Here is a 20668-nt window from a genome sequence, read left to right as displayed (position 1 = left end):
AGGGATGTCTGCCAGGGTTACTCCTCGAGGTCAAGAGACCCCTTACCTAGCATCTGATATCTACAACAAGGTAAGCGATTTTTTACATTGGGCCTAAAAGTATATTGTATGCTAGTGACATTTATATATCGAGCTGTAGCATAATTATTAGAAGCATAGTCAGTAGTAGAGTGTGTAACCACTGTCTAAATTGTTGTCTAATCATTGTCTAAATTGCCATTTAAACCATTGTCAAACCACTGTTTAGGACCTGTGGGGGATGTGGTGGTTGGAGGCCATCTTGGGTATAGTGATCATGAAATAACAGCGTTCCCTTCCTTCCTCATTGCCTCTTTGCTGGCAGAAAAAATCAGGCCTCCCAGGTTCCCCTGCCTTCCTCAGAGAGGACGGCTGCTCCCAACTTTAAGGAACCAACTTTCATGCTGCATTAAGGCCTGCCAGGAAGGCGCTTGGTGCATGCAGCCTAAGACCACCTGTGGTTTGACTGAAGAGCAGAGGGTTGCTCAGACCTGCACGGCCACCCCAGGGGATCTGCTTTGTGCTTTGGTCACCATTATTCTCCGATTCAGCCTTCTAGCTCTCTGCCAGCTTCCACAGAGCTGTTCAGCAGTCGCTCTGCGACCAGAGCTCTTCTCCTTCCTGCACCAGGAAGGTACTTGCTGGTCGCCAGCAGGAGGGAAATCCTTTTGGATGGCTGGCATTTCCCAGGCCCCTTGTTACCCTCCCGTAGAGCACAGGTGACTTTTTTGGTGTAAAGGGCATATGATGGGACTCAAACCCTCAGGAACAAGTACTGCCCTGACTCCCCTGAACTCTGTGGAGTAAATTCCTTGCCAGGTGTTTGCAATCTCTCTTCAAAAGGATTTCTTGGCTTACAGTGCAAGCAGGAAGGCTTCAGTTGGTAGAGCAGCAACCAGGCTGGGGAACAGGACCTGGAACTGGGGAATGGGGAACGCCCTTTGGCTACTACAGAAACACAATCTACAGAAATCTTCGTGTCACAAATAGAGACATGACACTGAACTTTTAAAGAAAAGGAGCGTTGCCACTTTGCCACAATTCTCCCTCACCTAGGCGAGGATGATAGGAAATGTGTTATAGCCTTGTCCAGAACAAAACAGAGCTGAAGTGTGTCAAAATCCGCTGGGGCTGGGGCGTGTGATTTTGGGGGACAAGCAGCGAGGGCCACGCCAGGTGGTCAGGCACAACCTACCTTGCCAGGAGATGGGCCATGCCGGGCCCTGCTCCTGTGGGCAGGCGCAGAGATCTGCAGACCTGGGGTGGGTGTGAACTTCCCCCTGGGAAACTGAGCAGTCTGCGAGGCCAGCATGGGCCAAAGCACATGGCCATGGCACTGGCCAGCCAGCCAAGGCCAGCCGAGGAGGAGGGACGTGTGGGGAAGGTGCTGCCAACGCCCAGGAGAAGAGAACCCTCTGTGCCCAGCCCCTAACGCTGCCCCTGGAGAAAGGGAGAGGAGGAGGAAGAAGGCTTGACGAACCTGATCTGCTTCTATGACCAGGTGACCTGCCTAGTGGATGAGGGAAAGGCTGTGTATGTTATCTACCTGGACTTTAGTAAGGCCTTTGACACTGTTCCCCACAGCATCCTCCTAGAGAAACTAGCTGCCCATGGTTTGGATGCGTGTACTCTTGGCTGCATAACGAACTGACTAAATGGCCAAGCACAGAGAGTGGTGGTGAATGGAGTTAAATCCAGCTGGTGGCCAGTTGCAAGTGGTGTCCCCCAGCGCTCAGTTTTGGGTCCCGTCTTGTTTAACACCTTTATCAATGATCTGGATGAGGGGATTGAGTGCTCCCTCAGTAAGTTTGCAGATGACACCAAGTTGGCCGGGAGTGTCGATCTGCTTGAGGGCAGGAAGGCTCTGCAGAGGGATCTGAACAGGAGTGGATCGATGGGCCGAGGCCAACTGTATGAGTTTCAGCAAGGCCAAAAGCTGGGTCCTGCACTTTGGTCACAACAATCCCATAGAACGCTACAGGCTTGGGGAGGAGTGGCTGGCAATATGCCCGGCAGAAAAGGACTTGGAGGTGCTGGTCGACAGGCAGCTGAACACGAGCCAGCAGTGTGCCCAGGTGGCCAAGAAGGCCAACGGCATCCTGGCTTGTATCAAGAATAGTGTGGCCAGCAGGAGCAGGGCAGTGATCATGCCCCTGGACTCGGCACTGGTGAGGCCGCACCTCGAGTACTGTGTTCAGCTTTGGGCCCCTCCCTGCAAGAAGGACATTGAGGTGCTGAAGTGTGTCCAGACAAGGGCAACGAGGCTGGTGAAGGGTCTGGAGAACAAGTCTTATGAGGAGCGGCTGAGGGAGCTGGGGCTGTTTAGTGTGGAGAAGAGGAGGCAGAGGGGAGACCTTATTGCTCTCTACAGCTACCTGAAAGGAGGTTGTAGTGAGGCAGGTTTTGGTCTCTTCTCTCAAGTGACTAGTGACAGGACGAGAGGAAATGGCCTGCCAGGGCTGCTGCTGAGCGCCCGCCGTGCCCCGAGGGCAAGGGAACGGCTCCTACCTGGATGCAGGCCCTGTGGAACCAGGTGTGCTTGCACGCCGGGCACACCAGGGTGCTGTGGGACTTTTCGTCCCCCACCAGCTCCAGGCAGATGAGGCAGATGGTGTTCGCCTCCGGAGCCGCCTCCACTGCCTGCCCTGGGCAGTGCTCCCAGCAGAAGGTCCTGGGGGGAAGCGGAAAGGGATGGGTGAGGTGGGAAGTGCTGGGGCCTTCCCTGGTGGCAGTGAGGAGGGCAGAGTGCAGAAATCAAGGACCAACTTTATTGTGCCGGTGGAGGAGGATCAGGGCCAGCAGGGAAGGATGGCACATGGCTGGTCCCACGACGGCGTCCAGCCCGGCTGTAAGGCTGCTGGGCCCAGCGATGCAACTTGTAGCGGTCTTGCGTCCGCACGGGCCCAGGGGGGCTGGAGCCCCTGCTTCTCTCCAGCACATGGGAGCCCCGGGAGGACTGCGATGCCAGCTGTCTGGCGGTGCTGGGGCTGCTCGCCTCGGGTGCCGGCGAGCTGATGGATGGCCCCTGCACCGCCTGGCTGGAGGTGCCGCTCCCAGCACGTGGTGCTGGCACGCGGCTCCTGTCCCGGCAACCTCTGAGGCGGGTGTAGGGATTTGGGGCCCGATGGTGAGAGCGGGAGCGGTTTCGATCCCGCATGGGCCCAGGGCTGCTGGGGCGGAGGCCTCCCTGACGTGCTGGAGAGCTGCTGTGGGACTCTTCTCCTGGCTGGCTGGCAGTGCTGGGGCTGGCGAGGTCCAAGCTGGGGCTGGAGGCTGGAAGGGGAAGCAGAAAGGTCAAGGGCACGGCCTCCCAGGCACAGAGCAGGAGAGGCCAGAGCCATGCCACCAGCCCTCCGGGAGCAGAGAGGCTCTGCCAAGCCCACCTTGGGCACGCGCTGCCAGGCCTTGCCTGGCCCCCGGCCCCAGCGCAGGGGCAGTGGGGGCTTTGCCTCTTACCGGTGCCCAGGCCAGCACAGCCGTCGCACTCCCAGCTGTCCATGCTGCTGCTCAAGTTGGAGCACCCTACGTGGGTGCCCTCGGCAGCGCAGGAGCTGCACAGGAGCAGCTCCCAGGGCCTGGGGAAGCAAACGGGTGCATGGCTGTGAGGACAACGTGACCGCAGCACGGGATTGTCGGGCAGAGCTCTCGTTCTTAGACCTTCCGCTTCGAGCCCTTGGCGAGACAGAGATGCCATGCAGAGCCCCAGGGTGCAGCTTTGGCAACTTACCCCTCTTCCTCTGCCTGCTCCCGGCCTCCTGGACAGACGCAGTCACTGGCGTCACAGCGGCTGTGCCGCTCGCTCAGTGCTGCGTCTACCTGGCTGTCCTGCGATGGCAATCTGATGGATAAAGGAAAATGGATGAGCCCCTGCTGCCCCGGCATAAGGCAGATGCAGGGCGTCCATGCTCTTCTCCCCTGCCCTGCTTCCAACTCCTCCATGAAGCTGAAGCCCAGACTCACAGGGCAGCGGAGGGCCAGGACTGCTGGGGCATACCCTGGCATGGCACAGCACTTGCACCCTCCTGTCTTGTGAGCCGAGCAGCAGGACACCAACCTGAAGGGGACTCGGATTCCCATGACGAGCATTTCCGTGAGAAATGCGTCCCTGTCCCTGCAGAGTGGGCACTGGAATGAACAGATGCCATTGCGGACAGCCTGTCCCTGCAAGAGAAACAGAAGGAGCAAGAGTGAGGCCCTGGTGCTGCTGAGCGCCCGCTGTGCCCCGAGGACGAGGGAACGGCTCCTACCTGGATGCAGGCTCTGTGAAACCAGGCGTGCTTGCACGCCGGGCACACCAGGGTGCTGTGGGACTTTCTGTCCCCCACCAGCTCCAGGCAGATGAGGCAGGTGGTGTTCGCCTCTGGAGCTGCCTCCACTGCCTGTTCTGGGCGGTGCTCCCAGCAGAAGGACCTGGGGGCAAGAGGAAAGGGATGGGTGAGGTGGGAAGCGCTGGGGCCTTCCCTGGAGGCGGTGAGGGAGGGCAGAGGAGGTACCTGAACTGGAAGAGGAACTGGGTGACGCACCCACCCTCCACGGCGCAGGGAAGGTGGAAGCTGCGGTGGCAGTGCGTGTCTCGGCAGTCGATGGTGGCCCCGCTCTCGCCGCAGACGAAGCAATGCTGGAAAGAGCACCGCAGCCCCCGTCAGCGGCAGCCTCCAGGCCTCCCCAGCCAGCCCCACACCTCCGGGCAGGGCCCAGGTTGTGGCCGCTTCTGGGTCACAGCCTGCAGATCCACCTAGCAGACGAGGCTGCGGTGCTGGAGCCTCTGTGGAGCTGCCGGGAGCAAGACTTTTGTGCCAGAGCTGCTTGGAAGGGCTGGGATTTCTTTCAGTCCTGCAAAGCTCTCCTGGCACAGATCTCCCTGTTCTTGTCAGGTCCTCACCTTCTGCGTTGCCCGCTCGACTGTGCGCCGAATATCCTCAGGGAGGAATCCAATGAGGCCCGGTTCCTTGAGCCATTGCTGATAAAGCTCATTAGCAAAATACTGCAGAGGAGAAAAGGCGAGGAGCTGATGAGGAGAGTGTGGGGGGCACGGCCTGTCAGAAAGCTGGAGGGAGCCGCGAGGAACTCACCAGGCAAAACTCATGGGCACAGAGCCCCTGCTTCTGCAGTTTGCGCCCACAGATATCCGGGTCAGCCTCCGCGCGGCGGCACAGCGTGCATGCTGGAGGGGAGAGAGCAAACGCCAGCGGGAATGAGCAGCTCTGCGGGGCCGGGGGCCGCGTCCCTGAGGGATTGCCCCTGAGGGCTGCTCTGTGGCTGCCCAGCCGGCTGCTGGGCAGGGCTGGGGGCCTTGCAGAGGGAGTGGGCGTTGCAGGCACGGGTGTCCCAGGAGGTGCCCACTGCCCAGCCTGGGCCCCCCTTGCTGAGGAGAGGAGGGGCCCTGCCCCGGGGCGCTCCTGCCTCCCCCTGCCACCGCTCTCGGCCCTCGCTGAGCGCCCCGGGAACCCGTCTGCCAGGCTGTGGGAGGGACACTTTGCTCTCACCCGGCTCCATCGGGTCGAGGGTCTTCTCGTACACGGCGGACATGGCCCACGTCAGCAGGGAGCGCCTGGAGCCGTCACCTCCAAATTCTCCTCTGCTGACTCTGAGGGAGAAGCAGGACGCGGGTGAGGGACAAGCGAGAGGCGGGTGAGCCTCAGCACAGGCCCAGAGCCCCGAGGCGTGGGGCCCCCGTCTTCCCTGGGCAGCCCCTCGGCAGCCCCGTCCCTGTGCTGCCATCTCCTCACCTCACCAGGTCGCACGGAGCAACGGCCTGAGCCCAGCGTTCCATCCTGTTCCGTGGCCCCGCGGGTCACAGTGGCCAGCTGCTGTGACATCAGCACAGCTGGGCTGCGTGCGCCCCAGGTCCGGGCAGGGACACCCTGGGGCGCTGCCACCCGCTCTGAGAGGGCCGCCGCGTCCCAGGGGTGGGTGGGAAGTGCCGAGGCGGGGGCCCGAGCCCTCAGCACCCCCGTAGCCAGGGCGGGTGCTCCTGCAGCAAGCGCAGAGCCCAGGGCCAGGTCCCCTGGGGCAGCCGTCGAGGGTGGCCCTGTTGGCCGAAAGGTGCTGCTCAGGCCGTGCGACCCCAGGGGCCCACCCTGGCCACGGGAAGTCTCTGCTCCTGCCCCCGGCACGGGGAGCGCTGCCAGCAGGTCTGGGAAGGGGATCCTTCCTCTCTGCGCTGCGCTGGTAAGGCAGCCTCTGCAGTGCTGCCTCCGGTTCCGGGCTCCCCCGTCCAGGGGACCGAAGCCACCTTTGAGCCTGGCCTGGGCTCACACATCCCATCCGCTCAGAGGCGGTGGGTGGCCAGGTACAGCTCAGGACCTCAGGACAGCAGCCAGCTGTCGCAGGTGGCCCCACATCTTTCTCCTGAACTCTTCAGCGCTTTGGTGATGTGCTGCCTCCAGAACAAAACGCAGCGGGACTGTCACGGCGGCAGCATCCTTTTTCCATGGCAGTAAACTGTCTTTCAGAGTCAGTGTGAGCTGTTCCTTGGTGGGGCAGGAAGCTGCAAGTGGCTGTGGGGCAGCGTTGGAGGCACCAGAGAAGGGCATAAGTGAGCGAAGGGAGCAGGGGAGCCCAGCTCCTGGGCAGATCTTTCCCTGGCCCCTGCCTTTACAAGTGATTTTGGGGCCTTCCCTGATGGAGGAGTGGGGAGGGAAAGCTTTTGGGGTAAGAGGTTGTGACTCAGCTCTCCAGTTCTCGCCAAATTTCTCCCCGTGGCTCAGAGTGTTTTACCAGCCACATCCTGGTCCAGCAGGCTGGATCTCTGCTCTGGGCAGAACCTAGAGGTGGTGGCCTCTCACAGACATGGGCCAGAGCCCCCCACGGAGCTCCCCCAAGGCAAAGGCTGAACGGGCCCTGAGGCTGGCCCGACCCCAGGGTCTGCACCCCAAGGCATGGTTGGGGAGTTTCCATCTGCGCTGTCTGTCAGAAAAGACGAGTTTTGCCCAGTCTGTCTCTTTGCCCTTCTCCTCTCCACCTTCCCTCAATGCCTTTAATTTCTGCCTCGCCAGCCTCTGAGCTTCCTTGGCCTCATGTCTCACTCTGGACTCGTGTTTTGTGCAGGAGCTTTGGCTTTTGCCATCCAATATTCCTCGGAAAAAGCAAAACTGACGTTTCTGAAAACTGAAGAACAGTATTTTCCAATATTATTTCCATTTAGGTCTTTGAAAGAGTACAATTTTGGAAGCAGCATTTGTCTGCAACTTCTTCAAAGAAGAAACATGAAACACTTGAGATCAGTAATGATACAAAAGATTTATTGTTTTGCTTTCACTTTCCTTCTTGCATCCTTATGCTTCTTTCGGCATTCCTGAAAATATTTAAATTTTAACATTATATTATGAGAAGTTTCTAAATTCACCTGTCTGTCTCAAACACCTTTTGTACATGCAGTTAAGTAACTGGTCCTGTACAACACAGAGACTCAGTAATTTAGTTGTGGCCATCACAACATGACGTTATAGACACTTGTATACTAAAAATTGTTAGTTCTCTTGTAATGATAAAGTTTCAAGCCCTTCTAAAGGTCCTGAATTAATTTTTAATGCTAATTAAGCAAATAAGCAGCTGCATTCCCTCTTCATGCTGAGATTTCAGCGGCAGTTACCAAGTACCAGACGTTCAAATACTCACCTCAAGCAATAACCTGCGTCTGTCTTCCCAACCATCTTTTTCTTCACTGAGGTCTACTGATCTGCAAAATAACTTAGGGCCCTCTGCACACAACGAAGTACAAATGAATATGGTTAAACACTTCTCAACATGCTGTCATTTGTAAATCTCATGAGCAACACAGCAATAAAGTCAGAAGGCCTATTCTTCCTCTCCCTCTCTTGCCCCCACAACATGGTTGGCTCAAACAGAAATGGTATGTGTTACAGCCTGGTGTACTTCGAAAAACGAAAGGCAGCAGCATTTTGCCTTAATACTCTGAAACGTAAATTGCAGTGAAACAGCATCTGTTTCACCGAAAGCTCAGCACCATTATCCCATGTCTCCCAAGGACATTTATGCCAGCTAAGGATTCAGAGCTCAGTTTGAGCAGGCAGTGTAAATCAGATAGGCTGGAAGATTACAGTGCAATAACTGAGTTAACACAGTAACTTTTAGACATAGATTCAGTGATGGTTACCTAACATACGTCAGAAAACACACATTATTTAAGGCTGTCCTGATAATTTATTGTGTAAGATATCAAAAGTGATTTTTTGGTGGCCTGTGGGCTGGGGTGTTTATTTGGGTTTTACTAACTTTTTTTTGTTTTGTGTTTTTTTTTTTTTTTTTGTTCTGATGTTGGCTTGTTTGTTTGTTTTTAATTACGAAATTTATCATATCCACAAGAAAAAACCCCACATTATTTAGGATCAAGACCCATGTGGGCATATCTGGCTGGCAAGAATATTCAATATTCTTAACGGTAACACCAGAAACACAGAAAAAAAGTTTAAGATCATATATATGCCTGAAAGGAACCAAAGTGTCTAGATAACTTGTCAAGTGATTTTTTTTTTTTTTGGTAAGCCCTAAAAGACCACACCCATATTAGGCAATTATCTGAAAACTGGGAAGCACGATAGCTCTTCAGCATTTATTTTACCGGGACTTTCTTGTGGGATGTGCTACCACAATTCATGGTACAAGTCATGATGGACGTTTGCAATTTTTTGTTTTCTTCTCATCTGTCTTTTAACTGCCAAACATTAATAACTAGGCGGTACTTCTTTCTCACTGAATTTCAGTAAGAGTTTAAAAAAGGGATGAGTAAGTTCTGTTATACCTCTTAGTCGTTCATCATTTTTGGAGAAGAAGAAAAATCTAGTACTTTCTGTCTGTGGTAAAGAGAAAAACCTGGACAAACACAAAGGAATTTTAGCATCATAAAAGTTACTGTCAACTGCCATTAACACAACTTAAAGCTGTAATGCTTCAGAGAAACAGTATGCACTGAAGAACATTACTCCATAGTCACCAAATATAGCTGCCCATAAAAAGACATTTCTTAAGATAACTTACTATATATTTGACTTTTGGCCAATCCCACCACCCAGTTAAGTTCTCATGCATTGAACTAGAAACTCAGCTTTTATAGTCAACTTCAAACCAAGTGTGGTATTCGGGTTTTTGAATATTACATTCTGTGCAGCAAGGAATGGTTTCCTAAGATGACTTCCATTGTTCAGAGATACGGAACGAAGACATTAGTTTCCCATGACCTGAGTGCTGCTATTAACATTCTTATAGCACCAAACCACTACAGCCAAGCAGACAACAAATACAAAAATAACTTGCACTTCTTTGTCCCTGTCACTTTCTGATGCCTCTGGTTCATCGTCACCCTCAGAACTGCTGTCTTGGAAACGTGGATCTTCTTGCCATGTGACTTTTACAGGTTTTATTGTTTCAAGTATGTAGGGCTCTGCAATAATACCACAATTAAAAAAAAATAAAAAACAAACAACAGATTATTCCCCTACTTGCCAGTAAAAATTCCTACTTCAGAATGAAATACTTAAATTGGAAAAGACGGATTTAAGCAGGATAGAAACCTTCCCTTCCAGGTTTCTATCACCCTCTGGGCAGGTATGGATTTAGTTTGCTTTCTCATATGTCACAAATTCACCCTCAAAATTCACAATTAGTATCCCAAACCCAACAGTAACTAGACTATGAAACACAAACAGTATTTTATTGAAGAGAAAGATCAGAAAATTCTACTTTGGAAAGCGTGTGCATTTGCAAGTCTAAACTGTCCACAAAACACTCATAGTTCATGCTCAAAAAAAAGACTTATCCACATGTCCTCCCTTCACGGTTTCCACATGACACACACGATCTTACGTCAGGTTAAACAAAACCACCACCAACAAAAATAATCACAAAAATCACCTAAGCAACTGAGGTATGTGCAATGGAGAGAGGCTTATCTTTCTGTTTCTGTCTATACAGCAGCTAGACCAGTGGCCCTGTTGCCACCAGATAGGATTCCTATGCAATATAAACCAATAATTAATCATAACAGCAAATATAAGACGCAGAGCTGAAGTGTGGCTCTTAGTGCAAAGAACTCTGTAAACTCTGAACTACATCTCCGCTCAGATATTTTCTACTTTGTTCTAGAGATCTCCTACATATTCTGAAACCCGTATTACTGCATTCAGAAGACAATAAATACTTCATGAAGTCAGCAGAAAGATGGAGGTTTGTTGGTTTTTTGGGGGATTTTGTTGGGGTTACTTTTTTGTATTTCAGTTAACTTCACACAGTTTATTTCCTACATTACTACTTATTATGTGAGTTGATTGAAGATTTTTTCATCTTGATTTCATAACATTTGATTTTATCTCAGGTTAGGGCACCCCAATAATCATGTGTCATTCAGTTTCAATTTTCTACAGGTACAATAATAAAATGTTCTTGGACCTTGGGGTCAACTCTAAGATTTTCTTTTGCTCATAATACTACCTTAATTAACACATATTCTGTCTAAAATTTTGTTGGTATATATGACACCTGATTTGACTTGTATAACATCTTTTTCCCTGTTTATTTGAGAAATTTAGTGGATGACAAGTTTTTCCATCACTCTTGAAAAACCAAGTAAATAATAGTTCCTTCTCAAAACATCCCTTTCAAAATTCCTGGGATGCAAACATGAATTAAGTATCATTAAACTACAATAATCTCGGCAAATGTAAGACAAGATCGTAATGATTTTGTGTAATTACTGACTTTTGCCTCTGAAAATTCCCTGGATTCGGAATTTCTATGCATTATATTACTCTACAGTGCCTGACATAACTACTTCATTAGAAACTGTACTATTACGTATGTTCTGCTGTTACCTTCTTTTATGCCCGACTCCTCCATGTCTCCAAGGAAGGAAAACGTGAAACCACTAGACTCCTGAGCTACATCACTCCCAACGTTAGGTCCCAAATGCTCAGGTGGGGTAGAGTCCTCTGCATCGTCTTTGTCCCAGGGTATTTCTTCATGTTTTTCTGTCTTGCTCTTTGACGATCCAAACAACTCTTTTAAATCAACAGCAATATCATAATAGATTTCTTTAGACACTTCAGGCAGCTTCTCACTCTCTTCCCTCTTCTTCTTCCGTTTAGCTTTACTGAAATGAAATTGTTCAAGGATAGTAACACAGCACCTGTATTTTTAAAAGAAAGGTTCCCTAAAAGCCAACCTTGCTACTAATGTCTTCATAAACTTACCTAAGCACATTACTGCGTAGTTGACTTTTACGGTTTTGGGTGGTTTTTGTTGGTTTTTTTTTGTTTGTTTTGCTTTGGTTTTTTTTTTTCTTTCTTCAGAATTCCAGGTTCTGGCAAGAGGATATTTCCTACTGCCAGAAACAGGTTTATGGGGCAGCACGACTACCCTTTTGGTTTGGACTTTTGACTCACTTCTTATCACCTCCTGCAATTTACTCGCCCTTTGAGGGTAAGCAATGGGAAAATATCTGAGGTTTGGCTCTAAAGGCAGGAACAAGTCTACTTTACAATTAATCACATCTTGACTTTTCTCTTAATAGGTGATGGCACGTAAATTAAGATACTTAGGAAAGACTTATTTTCTGGGAAAAGAAACGTTAAAAGCTAGTACTTTTTTCCTCAAGGATTTGCAAATCTTGAAGTCCATGACTTGAAGGAAAGGGATAGCCCAAAGGTGAGAAAGGAAGACAAGAAAATGGCATGCAGGGAGTAGATGGACTGCAAAGAAAAGATGACATTACATGGTGATTTTTGTGATCACAATTCTTACTATATCTTGATTTTAGCAATAACAGAGGGAATTAAAAGAAAAAACAGAGCAGTCTACACAGTTTCAAACTCAGGCTTCTGCTGTAGCCATCTTTCCGCAGCAAGAAACATCACAATTCTAGTCACCAAGCTGTAATACTACCTCTCTTTTTCTGGAGCACTTGGTTTCTTTTCAAAAACTGCATGGTCCTGTCTTGTGGGATCATAGCGGAGGGCATTAATATCTCTACAAAAACAAAAAGGAAAAGAAAAACCATGAGACACTCTAAATGCTCAACCAAAAGCTACCCTAAACCTTTGCAGTGAGATTCAAATTCACATTGACTTATTCACCAGAAAAGCTCCAAATCAATCCAAAACCTGACTGGCATTTAGAAAGTACCTGCTAGTCAGTGTCCGGGGCAGGAACAATTCTAAACACAAGTGACTTTTATCAAGTTATAATACTTCACATAAAACATAGACCTCAGGTTGTGTGTGCTATGCGGTAAGAGTAAGTTTATACCTGCACTTGTTTGTCTTTTGAAGAGCTATATCAATATAACCATCCATATTGATATACCTATCTATATCTGTTTCTCTTAGTACCAAACATTGCATAAATACAAATAGTCCAAGGGAACAAAACAAAACAAACGAAATACAAACAAAGCCCCATTATGCCCACCTTTCAAAATTTAAACATTTTGGGGACTTTCAGTTAAAGCAGTCTAACGTTTAGACTATGGAAGTTAGAGTCTAACTGACCTACTGCTCAACTCCCATGTTCTTTTTTTAGCCAGTTTAAGTTTGTCTCCACAGAGAACAGAAATATATCTTACATAGACAAGGACTTCTTAAAATATTAATTTTCATAACCAACAAACCAATCATTCAAAATCTCCTGGAAGAAACTCAAGCAGGCATCCAGTAATTTTTTGTCCCCTAAAATAATAACTGCCAGTTGTATAATCTATTGGGACACTCAAGTTGGGAAACTGCATTAAAGACTGACTTTTACATGCACACAACAGAGAAGGAAATACTCTTCTCAGTCAGCTAGGCAGAAATTTTAGTTGTGAAACACTGGCAAAAATTAAGCCTTCCTAAAATCCCTTGTTTTCTGGTAACTGATGATTCATACCTGAATTTCTTAGCACTTGGGGCCGTTTTAGTTGGCTTAGGGTGTTCCAGGCTGATATTCAAGAGGCTTCCCAGTATCTGCAGATTCTTCTTTTTTTCTGCAGCAAGCTCTTCTTCCTCCTCTGCCTTCAAGATGTTTGTCTCTGCAAAGAGAAAAATAAACACATCACTTTCTCCCTGCTATGAGCTGAGTAAGCCTGTAATGTGTAATACATAACATTACTATAGTACTGGAAGAGCTCACACATATCAACAGGTCAATTCCTTTATTTTAAAGCTACTTAGAGGTTTTTTCCCTTGCACTGTAGAAAATCTTTGATCAGAAATATCATGGGCATATATTTAATGTGCAAATCAGATCAGTTATTTCATCTGTTCCTTGCTTCTATCACATGACTGTGCAACTACTCTGCCATGGAGAGATGCTGTACAGAAGATCACATTAAAGCAACACAGGGAGTAGCAGAACTAGGCAAAAATTTAAGTTGCAGAAACAAATTCTGAATCTTGAAAACTAGGTTAACAATTTAATTTTTGTTGCGGGGGACAAAAAAGGAATCCTTAAAAATTTTTGCCTTTTTCAGCTTTTCTGCCTTCTGCTGTTCAGGGGCGGAAAAAAAAAATCTGTCTCTCTAAGGCCACCAAATCAGCCATGGACTGCAGGAAGACAACAAAACAAACAGTTTAAATGAATGTAATGGTCAAAATGTTTATTTTAATTAACTCGCTACTTATCCTGCAAAAAACACGGATAAACACATTCTGATATCATCCTGTATTAAAATATATTTTCAGTGTGCACTTACCAACCCAGTATGTCTCCTTCAGCTATTACAAATACTTTTGCAACATATACATTTAAGAATACACAGCTACCAACATATACTATGTACAGCCACAACACAGCTGGGCTATTTTCTTTCAGAAATCACCAAAGAAACAAAAGTAGTCCATAAGCTGCTGTAAGCATCCAAAATTGAGGCTCCATGATACAGCTCTATTACTCTCACCAACCAGGACGTATGAGCAGGTTTACCTTCTTCTTCACTGTCACTTTCAAGGAATCGAGCATCCATGCGAAATCTTTCATCTGTGCCAAATCGCGATTGCAATTTCAAGAGCTAAACAAGATGAAATAGATCCTATTAAGTGCTGGAGAAGAAAACCATTAACATTCAGTAACTCTTTTTCACTACAATTATGGCAACATACCCATAACCTTTAGCTCTTAATACCTTTTCCCAAAATTTCTTTATATTCAAAGATGACAACACCAGAAGAACTCCTCCCGCTCCCCAACCCACATTATTTCCTCCATGGCTACCGTTTCCTCCACTTCAGAGAAGTCTATTGCAAGTTTGTCAAAATCATACACAGCAAGTATGCAAACCTACAAGTTATCTTCTTCTGAAGTGGCGCTATGGAGACTTAGAAGAAAACCAAATTACAGTAATGGGCTCACTCACTTTTTCACCAGCTTTGCCTTCAAACTGGGGCTTAATTTTGAATCTCTCATCATCTGTATCATCTTGCTCATCCTCGCTGCTTTCAAACAGTTTGCCTGAAGTTTTAGGAGCAGATTCATCCTTTGTTCAACCAAAAGAAAACATAGAAAAGCAGCTGGTTATGTAAATTTGGCAAAATAAACTAAAAGCAGTGAAATTTCAAAATTAATTATGCATAAGCCCTATAACTTAAATATTCCTCTTCTTTTAATCAAAGTTAGAATATCTTTTATGCAAATCTCAAGTTCCTTACAAATTCTCCAAGTTCTCTAGCTTTATCAGATGCATGGTTAAGTTCCTTGAAACCTGTTTCACGTTAGCAAAAAAAAGAATAATAATTCATATTGATTTAAACCTTACCTACATTTTTCCGTCACTTCACTATGATAAATAGTCTTCAGAATAAAAGGCACAGCCGTATGGATACGGCATTACCTTGCAGAATACTGGAATTTTTCCCAGTAACACTTACTTCTTCATGCATATTTCCCAAACTCTTCTCTTTCTTCAACATCTCATCTACTTCAGCGTCACTTTCCACATCCGAATTGAATACGATGTGTTTCTGCTTGCCTGCTGGCTGGCTATCCTATGTAAGAGTGAAACTGTCAAGTCAAAGATACCAAACACTTACAACAGTCACACATGAATATCCAACAGACATTTCCATGACATGAAAGGAATCTACTATTCCTCCTGCAACTCCAGAGACATTCCAAGAACTAGGTATGCATCATTTTGTATACACTCAAAAGAAAACTGTCAATGTAATCAGAAACTCCAGAACATCATTTTAAAACAATTTAAAGTACATCTATTAGTTTCCCTTCTTTTACTGCATACTATTCAGATAGAAGTTGTGAGTGCAATTACCAGATTTGAAAGAGCTCCTTGAATGAGTTTCTTCTGTAATTCTCTCTCTTTCCGTCTCTCTTCTAGAGCTGCCAGCCTCCTCTGGTTATCCTGCAACTGTTTCTTTTTAGTATTCGGTTCTTCTGAAGCAGTAGCATCAAGCCAAAACTCCTTATCTTCCAGAAGGCTTGTCTTCCCATTCTCACATTTATTAGCTTCATATTCTGGATTTTTATTGCCTACATCCGTCTTCAATTTTTTTGAAAGCTGTTTTGGGCTTTTCAGTTGTTGCTTAACACGCTTCCATGACACTGCAGAATTACTATCCATGTCACTGCTCTCACCTTCACTCTGATCAGTACTAGGGGCAGCATCTCCATGCTCTGAATTTTGGATGGCTTGTAAAGAACTCGCATCTTTGTTCTTACCTTGTAAACGTGGCCGGGAAACAGGCTGATCTCTCTCGTCTGCTAAGGAGGCAGCATCTGACAATTCCCTGTACTGTTCACAATGTGTATTTTTTCTCTTTTTACTGCTGACGTCAGGTGAATACAATGGATGGTTCTCAGACTGTCTGTTAGATGACTCATCTCTACAATTAGAAATACGAGCTGCAAGATCTAAACTTTCTACAGACCTCTCCTTTAAAGCAGTGCTGTCTTTAGTTAACCCTTTTTCACAAAGGGACCCCATTCCTCTGAAGGGCTGATATTTCAAACGCGATTTATTTTGTCCCTTGGAACTTTCTTCATCAGCATTCTCCTCCCCCGCTAAAATTGCAGCAACTACATCTTCAGGACAGATACATTTTTTTTTAACTGCAGGGCAAAATTTAGAAAGTTTTGGTTTATTTACATTACCCTTAGGATTTTCTTCAACTCTGCGCTGACTAGAACCCTCTGTACTATCCAATTCTTCTACTGGTGTCCCAGTGTTTTCAGCAGCTAATGCTTTTAAATCATCTAAAGTAAGGTCTAAGCGGTAACAGTTTTGCATCATGGATTCATAATCAGAACTGACTTCAGACTCCCCTTTCCCAGGCTCTGAACAGGAGCTTTCACCATCACTTGTCTCTGTTGTACTGTTAACTGCTCTACTCTGCAAGGCATCAGTTTTGGATTTTTTCATTTTTCCTTTTCTTTCAATGTATTCTTTTTTTAAATTGCAAGTTGTCAGTGAGGAGTCATGTACCAAATCACATTTTTTATTAGTTAATATTTCTTTATTTTCCACCTTCGTTTGTTTAGAATCTTCTAAAATTGCAGTTTTCCTGCTACTTAGATCTGGAGTTTTACTTTCAGCAATAATTTCATCTGTAGCTGCTGAATCATAACCATTCTCGCATTCCACAGCCTCTTTCTCTCTACAACTTCTTTTGATAGCTTTCGTCGTGGCATCTGGATTGCGTAAGGACCAGTGACTATTGTATTTTAATTCAAAATTATCCCCAACAATTTCCAAGTGGTCACTTTCATTCTCAACATTTTTAGCTGTCTGTCTTTCCGTCTCTTTCTTTACCATTGCTCTGATTTCCTCTTCAGAATCAACGTCACTATCGGAAACACTCACATTATTTAGAGCCATAACTCCAAAAACATTGCTTTTATGTAATAATAAACCTGTCCCTGATATTTTACTTTTAAGACTCCTTGGTGGAGATAATTTAGACTTCGCATTGGGTTTGCATTTTGATCTTTGATCTCGCTGTGGTGAGCTCATGTTTTTTGAACTTGACTGGCACCCAGAGAGAACTACTGCTCCATTTAGAGCCTCGCTGCCCAGCTGCTTCAGTTTTTTAGGTGGCTTCTTAGTTACAGGGAACTCTCCTTGCCGCTTCTTGTTTATGCTGTCATCTCTCTCTTCCAAGTGCCAAGTAAGCTGAGATACGGGAACTACATGGGTCAAGTCTTGCTGCAGCTTTCTCAGGTTATGGCAGTATTTTGATGGGTCATATTTCACAATGTTAGTCTGAATTAAGGAATTAAAACAACATGGTTCTTTTGGCGAGCAGACTTCCAGTCTTTCGGAACAGGCTAAATTCTGTGTGAAAGGACAATGAAGAGTCTTTTTTAATGTTATGACCATAAGCCTTTAAGCCATTGACTTGCAGTCTAAAAAATTTATTCAAATCACACAAACTTACTGCAAGATTTACTTAGGGATTCAGTAAATCAAGTATGACATAGTAGTCAATATTAGGACCATTAAGCACATGTTTCCCCATACGACGGAAGAAAGAAGGGAACTGTGCCTATGCTCAACCAACAAGGAAAAGGATATTTTATTTTTTTGTTGATTCCTAAGGTGAAGGATAGGCAAGACTCTGCCAAATTTACCAACAACCCATTTCTAAAAGAAAAGAAAAATAATCAGTGTTAAACACAAATGGAACGGAAGTAACCCTGGAATAAAACAAGATGTATTCTTTGATAACAGAAACACTAATAGAGAACCATCTGTGACTAATTCTTTTTCCGTTTACTCTCTTAAGTGAGATATATTCATACTGAGCAACTTAGCAATCTTCCTTCTCAAAAAAAGAACAAACCAAAGCCACCCAACCAGCCAAATTTCTACAACCTGCAAATAAAGAGTGACAATAAAGAACTGAATTTCTTTACAAGTACTATTTTTAATAGAAGGCTTCTGATTTATGAATTAAGTGGTAACTACACCGACAGGACCACTATTCTTTTGCCCTTTTCCCCTTTCCCACTAAAAAATTAAAAATGCCCCCCATCACCCTCCAAAAACTTTCTGTGCTTAGCAAACAATTTTTAAAACTTTGTAGTAAATATAGTTCTTGCTGTCTACATTTGCACATTCCATGATTTTATTCTAAATTTTACTTTTGTAAGCACGTGTAGACCCTGATCCTGAATGTGCTGAAGCACAGAGATTAGCTCCTGACAACCCAGCTGTCAAAAATGTACATGCTGTATAAAAATAAGACACACATGCTCTTTACATGCTTTACAGGGCAACATGAAGGAATTCCCAACATAAACGGGCAACAAAGCATTTACATGACAAAGAAGACACTATGATCAAGATTATTTCCAGTCATTACAAAAAACGACAGGAGCATTCTACAGGTCTACACATAAGGTACTTTAGACTTCTTTTCACAAGTTGGACTGTCACACTTAGTAAGAGTTTCTTTACATAAAGCGTAGAGATTTGACACAAACCGATTCTGGTTTTTGTTTTGTTTTAATTCTCTATACATCTACCCCACCATACCTTATGGTCTGGCACCTCTGTACCTGGTACTGCTTTCATGTGAAAGTCTACAACTCCAGCCTTTTTCAGTGATTCTAACAGACACGTTTTGTCATTTCTCTGTGGCTTTTCTTTCTGCAGCTTTGCTTCCTCCCTCTCTACGGCGAGCCTGTACCAAAAAGTACATCAATTACAACAAAAGGTCTGCCTGTGTGCTAACTTGTAGCTGGCAGCGACCCTCTCCTACAGAACAGTAACCATATTCACTATTTAAGGAATTAACGTATCTGCTGCCTTTCAGGGAATAATGATGCAAAACATGTTGCAGTATCTAATATGCATCAACAGTCCACCAATGTCAATAAAAACCAAAAAGAGCAAGAACGTAGCAGATGAAAGCACAGCCACAATGTTACCAGATAACTGTAGCAACAACATATGCTTTTCAAATTGATTTTTACCTGTGCAAAAAGCTTTCTTTGGCCAACTCAATTTGCAGCGTCCCCCCTTTCCATTTCGTTTTATTTAAAATTGACATGCCTGTAAAACAAGGAGATGGGAAATGAATATTTTTTACATTAAAAAATACATGTTAAACCAAACTATGCCTCCTTCTATGATAGTTTGAAGTTTCTTTAGCATGATCTTATACTCTATTACTCACCTGATTTAAGCTTGTACACGGAAAGTCTAATACCCAAATCCTAAATAAGAAGGTCTCCATCCAAAATTAAAGTTCTGACTTCAAGAGAGTCCTTCAAGTCTGTATGGTTCAGTTCAAATACAAACCTGAAAAGTCAGATACATGTACTCGGAAGTTTCTGCACTACTGTTGGATAAGCTCTTCTCTACTTAACAACTTCCCTACTACACGAAACACAGCTAAGGAGTACTGAAAACCAAAGAGTAAAGTGTCATACTTAGAACTTAAGGAAGCTAAGTATCAAGGGCTGGGTTAACTTTTAGTTGCTCCCGAAGAGCTTTCCTACTCCTAGTAGCAGCATTCGTAAGATAAAAGGGCATATTACCAATCCCTCTCTTTGGGTATAGGTATCTTCACCTGCCATTTTGCTGTTACATATTGCACAGCTTGTTTTATAACCCTCCCAGTAGTTTTGTAATCCAACTACGTGGGGATCAGTAAAATTGCTTTAACAGAAGCACGTTTTACATAAAGTCTCCTTCTGGGTTCCCTCTCACATCAAGTCACTTCTAGTGTTTTATGGACCTGATGAAAGCATTTGAAACACATTTCCTATACCTTTTCATAAAAAGGTTAGAAGAATCTCACAAATCACCCATTTCAATCACAAGGAACCTTTTCCATCTGCTTATATCTACTTAATGAAAACTCCAGTAAAGCAACTTTCATAAAACTGCAGCTTAAAGAAAATGAATATGACAAAAGAACGAAAGAGGGTCTACCTCGACCACATCCTGATTTGACAACATTAGATACATTGTCAGTAACGTAACTTGGCTCAAAACCATAAATTACTTAAAGAAAATAAGTAAAAGTACTTACACTTCCTAAGATCTGCATCAGAAATGCTGACACTGATGTAAGCAAAAGTTTTCAGAGGGTTCCCTGATCAACGAGAAATATTCAGTTAATTTCTATACCATTTCAGCATTTCTTTTAAAAATGAAAATCAAGCTATTTCCTGAAAATAACGTGTCTCTGAAGCAAAAATTCCATTTCACAGTACAAACTGAAAAACCATTCACTTCTAAAGGATGACGCAAAACTGTTACCTTGGTCATCTTTTCTAGTAATAATCTCTGCATCCAGAACACGCCCAAACTTGCCAAACCTCTCCTGCAGTTCAGCCTTCGAAACCGCATGGCCAAGCCCCCCAACGTATAAGCGCTGTGACACTTGCTGCTTCTCCATGGTGGAAAGCCAAGCTGTCAGACCTGCGACGCCCGCTCCGCTCCTCTGCGGAAAGACAAACCAGTCGGCCAACGCTTTGCGTGCCGAGGGCAGGGTGCGCGGCAGCAAGCGCGACCGGCTCTTAGCGAGAAACCCGCTCTATGGCTTTTCCGAGCGGGGAAGAGAGGCCGCGGCCCCGGCAACCGCCAGCCCTGAAGGGACGCCGCGGCTCTCCCTCACCGCCGCCATGTGCGATCCCCCCCTGGCGCAACTCAATTCACCGTCCCCCCCGCACCCCTGGCTAGGTGCTCGGAAAAAAG

At 45.8% G+C, this 20668-nt stretch overlaps 1 protein-coding gene and 1 pseudogene across 2 annotated transcripts; both read right to left on the bottom strand.

The window, feature by feature from the left end:
• Nucleotides 1–2785: 2785 nt before the first annotated feature.
• Nucleotides 2786–5547, bottom strand: LOC142361712 (E3 ubiquitin-protein ligase PHF7-like; annotated as a pseudogene).
• A 1694-nt stretch (nucleotides 5548–7241) lies between these two features.
• On the bottom strand, nucleotides 7242–20605 carry LOC104339164 (nucleolar protein 8). Of its 2 annotated transcripts, none has more exons than XM_075423753.1 (16): nucleotides 20231–20605; nucleotides 20001–20063; nucleotides 18937–19015; nucleotides 18497–18644; nucleotides 17534–17602; nucleotides 15275–17215; nucleotides 14874–14990; nucleotides 14363–14482; nucleotides 13933–14017; nucleotides 12898–13039; nucleotides 11917–12000; nucleotides 10848–11125; nucleotides 9295–9421; nucleotides 8783–8853; nucleotides 7639–7721; nucleotides 7242–7315 (listed from the first exon to the last, which is right to left on the bottom strand). In XM_075423753.1, the coding sequence occupies exons 1-16, from the start codon at nucleotides 20367–20369 to the stop codon at nucleotides 7262–7264; spliced, it is 3600 nt and encodes a 1199-aa protein (XP_075279868.1). In that variant the 5' UTR covers nucleotides 20370–20605; the 3' UTR covers nucleotides 7242–7261. The 2 variants fall into 2 exon arrangements, with proteins under 2 accessions (XP_075279868.1, XP_075279869.1); XM_075423754.1 differs by lacking the exon at nucleotides 20231–20605 and adding an exon at nucleotides 19140–19264.
• Nucleotides 20606–20668: the final 63 nt, after the last annotated feature.

This window comes from Opisthocomus hoazin, chromosome 6 (genome assembly GCF_030867145.1).
Source record: "Opisthocomus hoazin isolate bOpiHoa1 chromosome 6, bOpiHoa1.hap1, whole genome shotgun sequence".
Classification (NCBI taxonomy): Eukaryota; Metazoa; Chordata; class Aves; order Opisthocomiformes; family Opisthocomidae; genus Opisthocomus; species Opisthocomus hoazin.
This window is presented reverse-complemented; position numbering and strand designations above follow the sequence as displayed.

Excerpts from the sequence above, each read along its gene's own strand:
- LOC104339164 (XM_075423753.1), bottom strand. The coding sequence starts at position 20,369 with ATGGAGAAGCAGCAAGTGTCACAGCGCTTATACGTTGGGGGGCTTGGC. Across the intron at positions 14,991-15,274 it reads AAGGAGCTCTTTCAAATCTG|GATAGCCAGCCAGCAGGCAA; the intron begins GTAATTGCACTC and ends ACTCTTACATAG. Across the intron at positions 7,316-7,638 it reads GACGCAGGTTATTGCTTGAG|GAATGCCGAAAGAAGCATAA; the intron begins GTGAGTATTTGA and ends AAATATTTTCAG.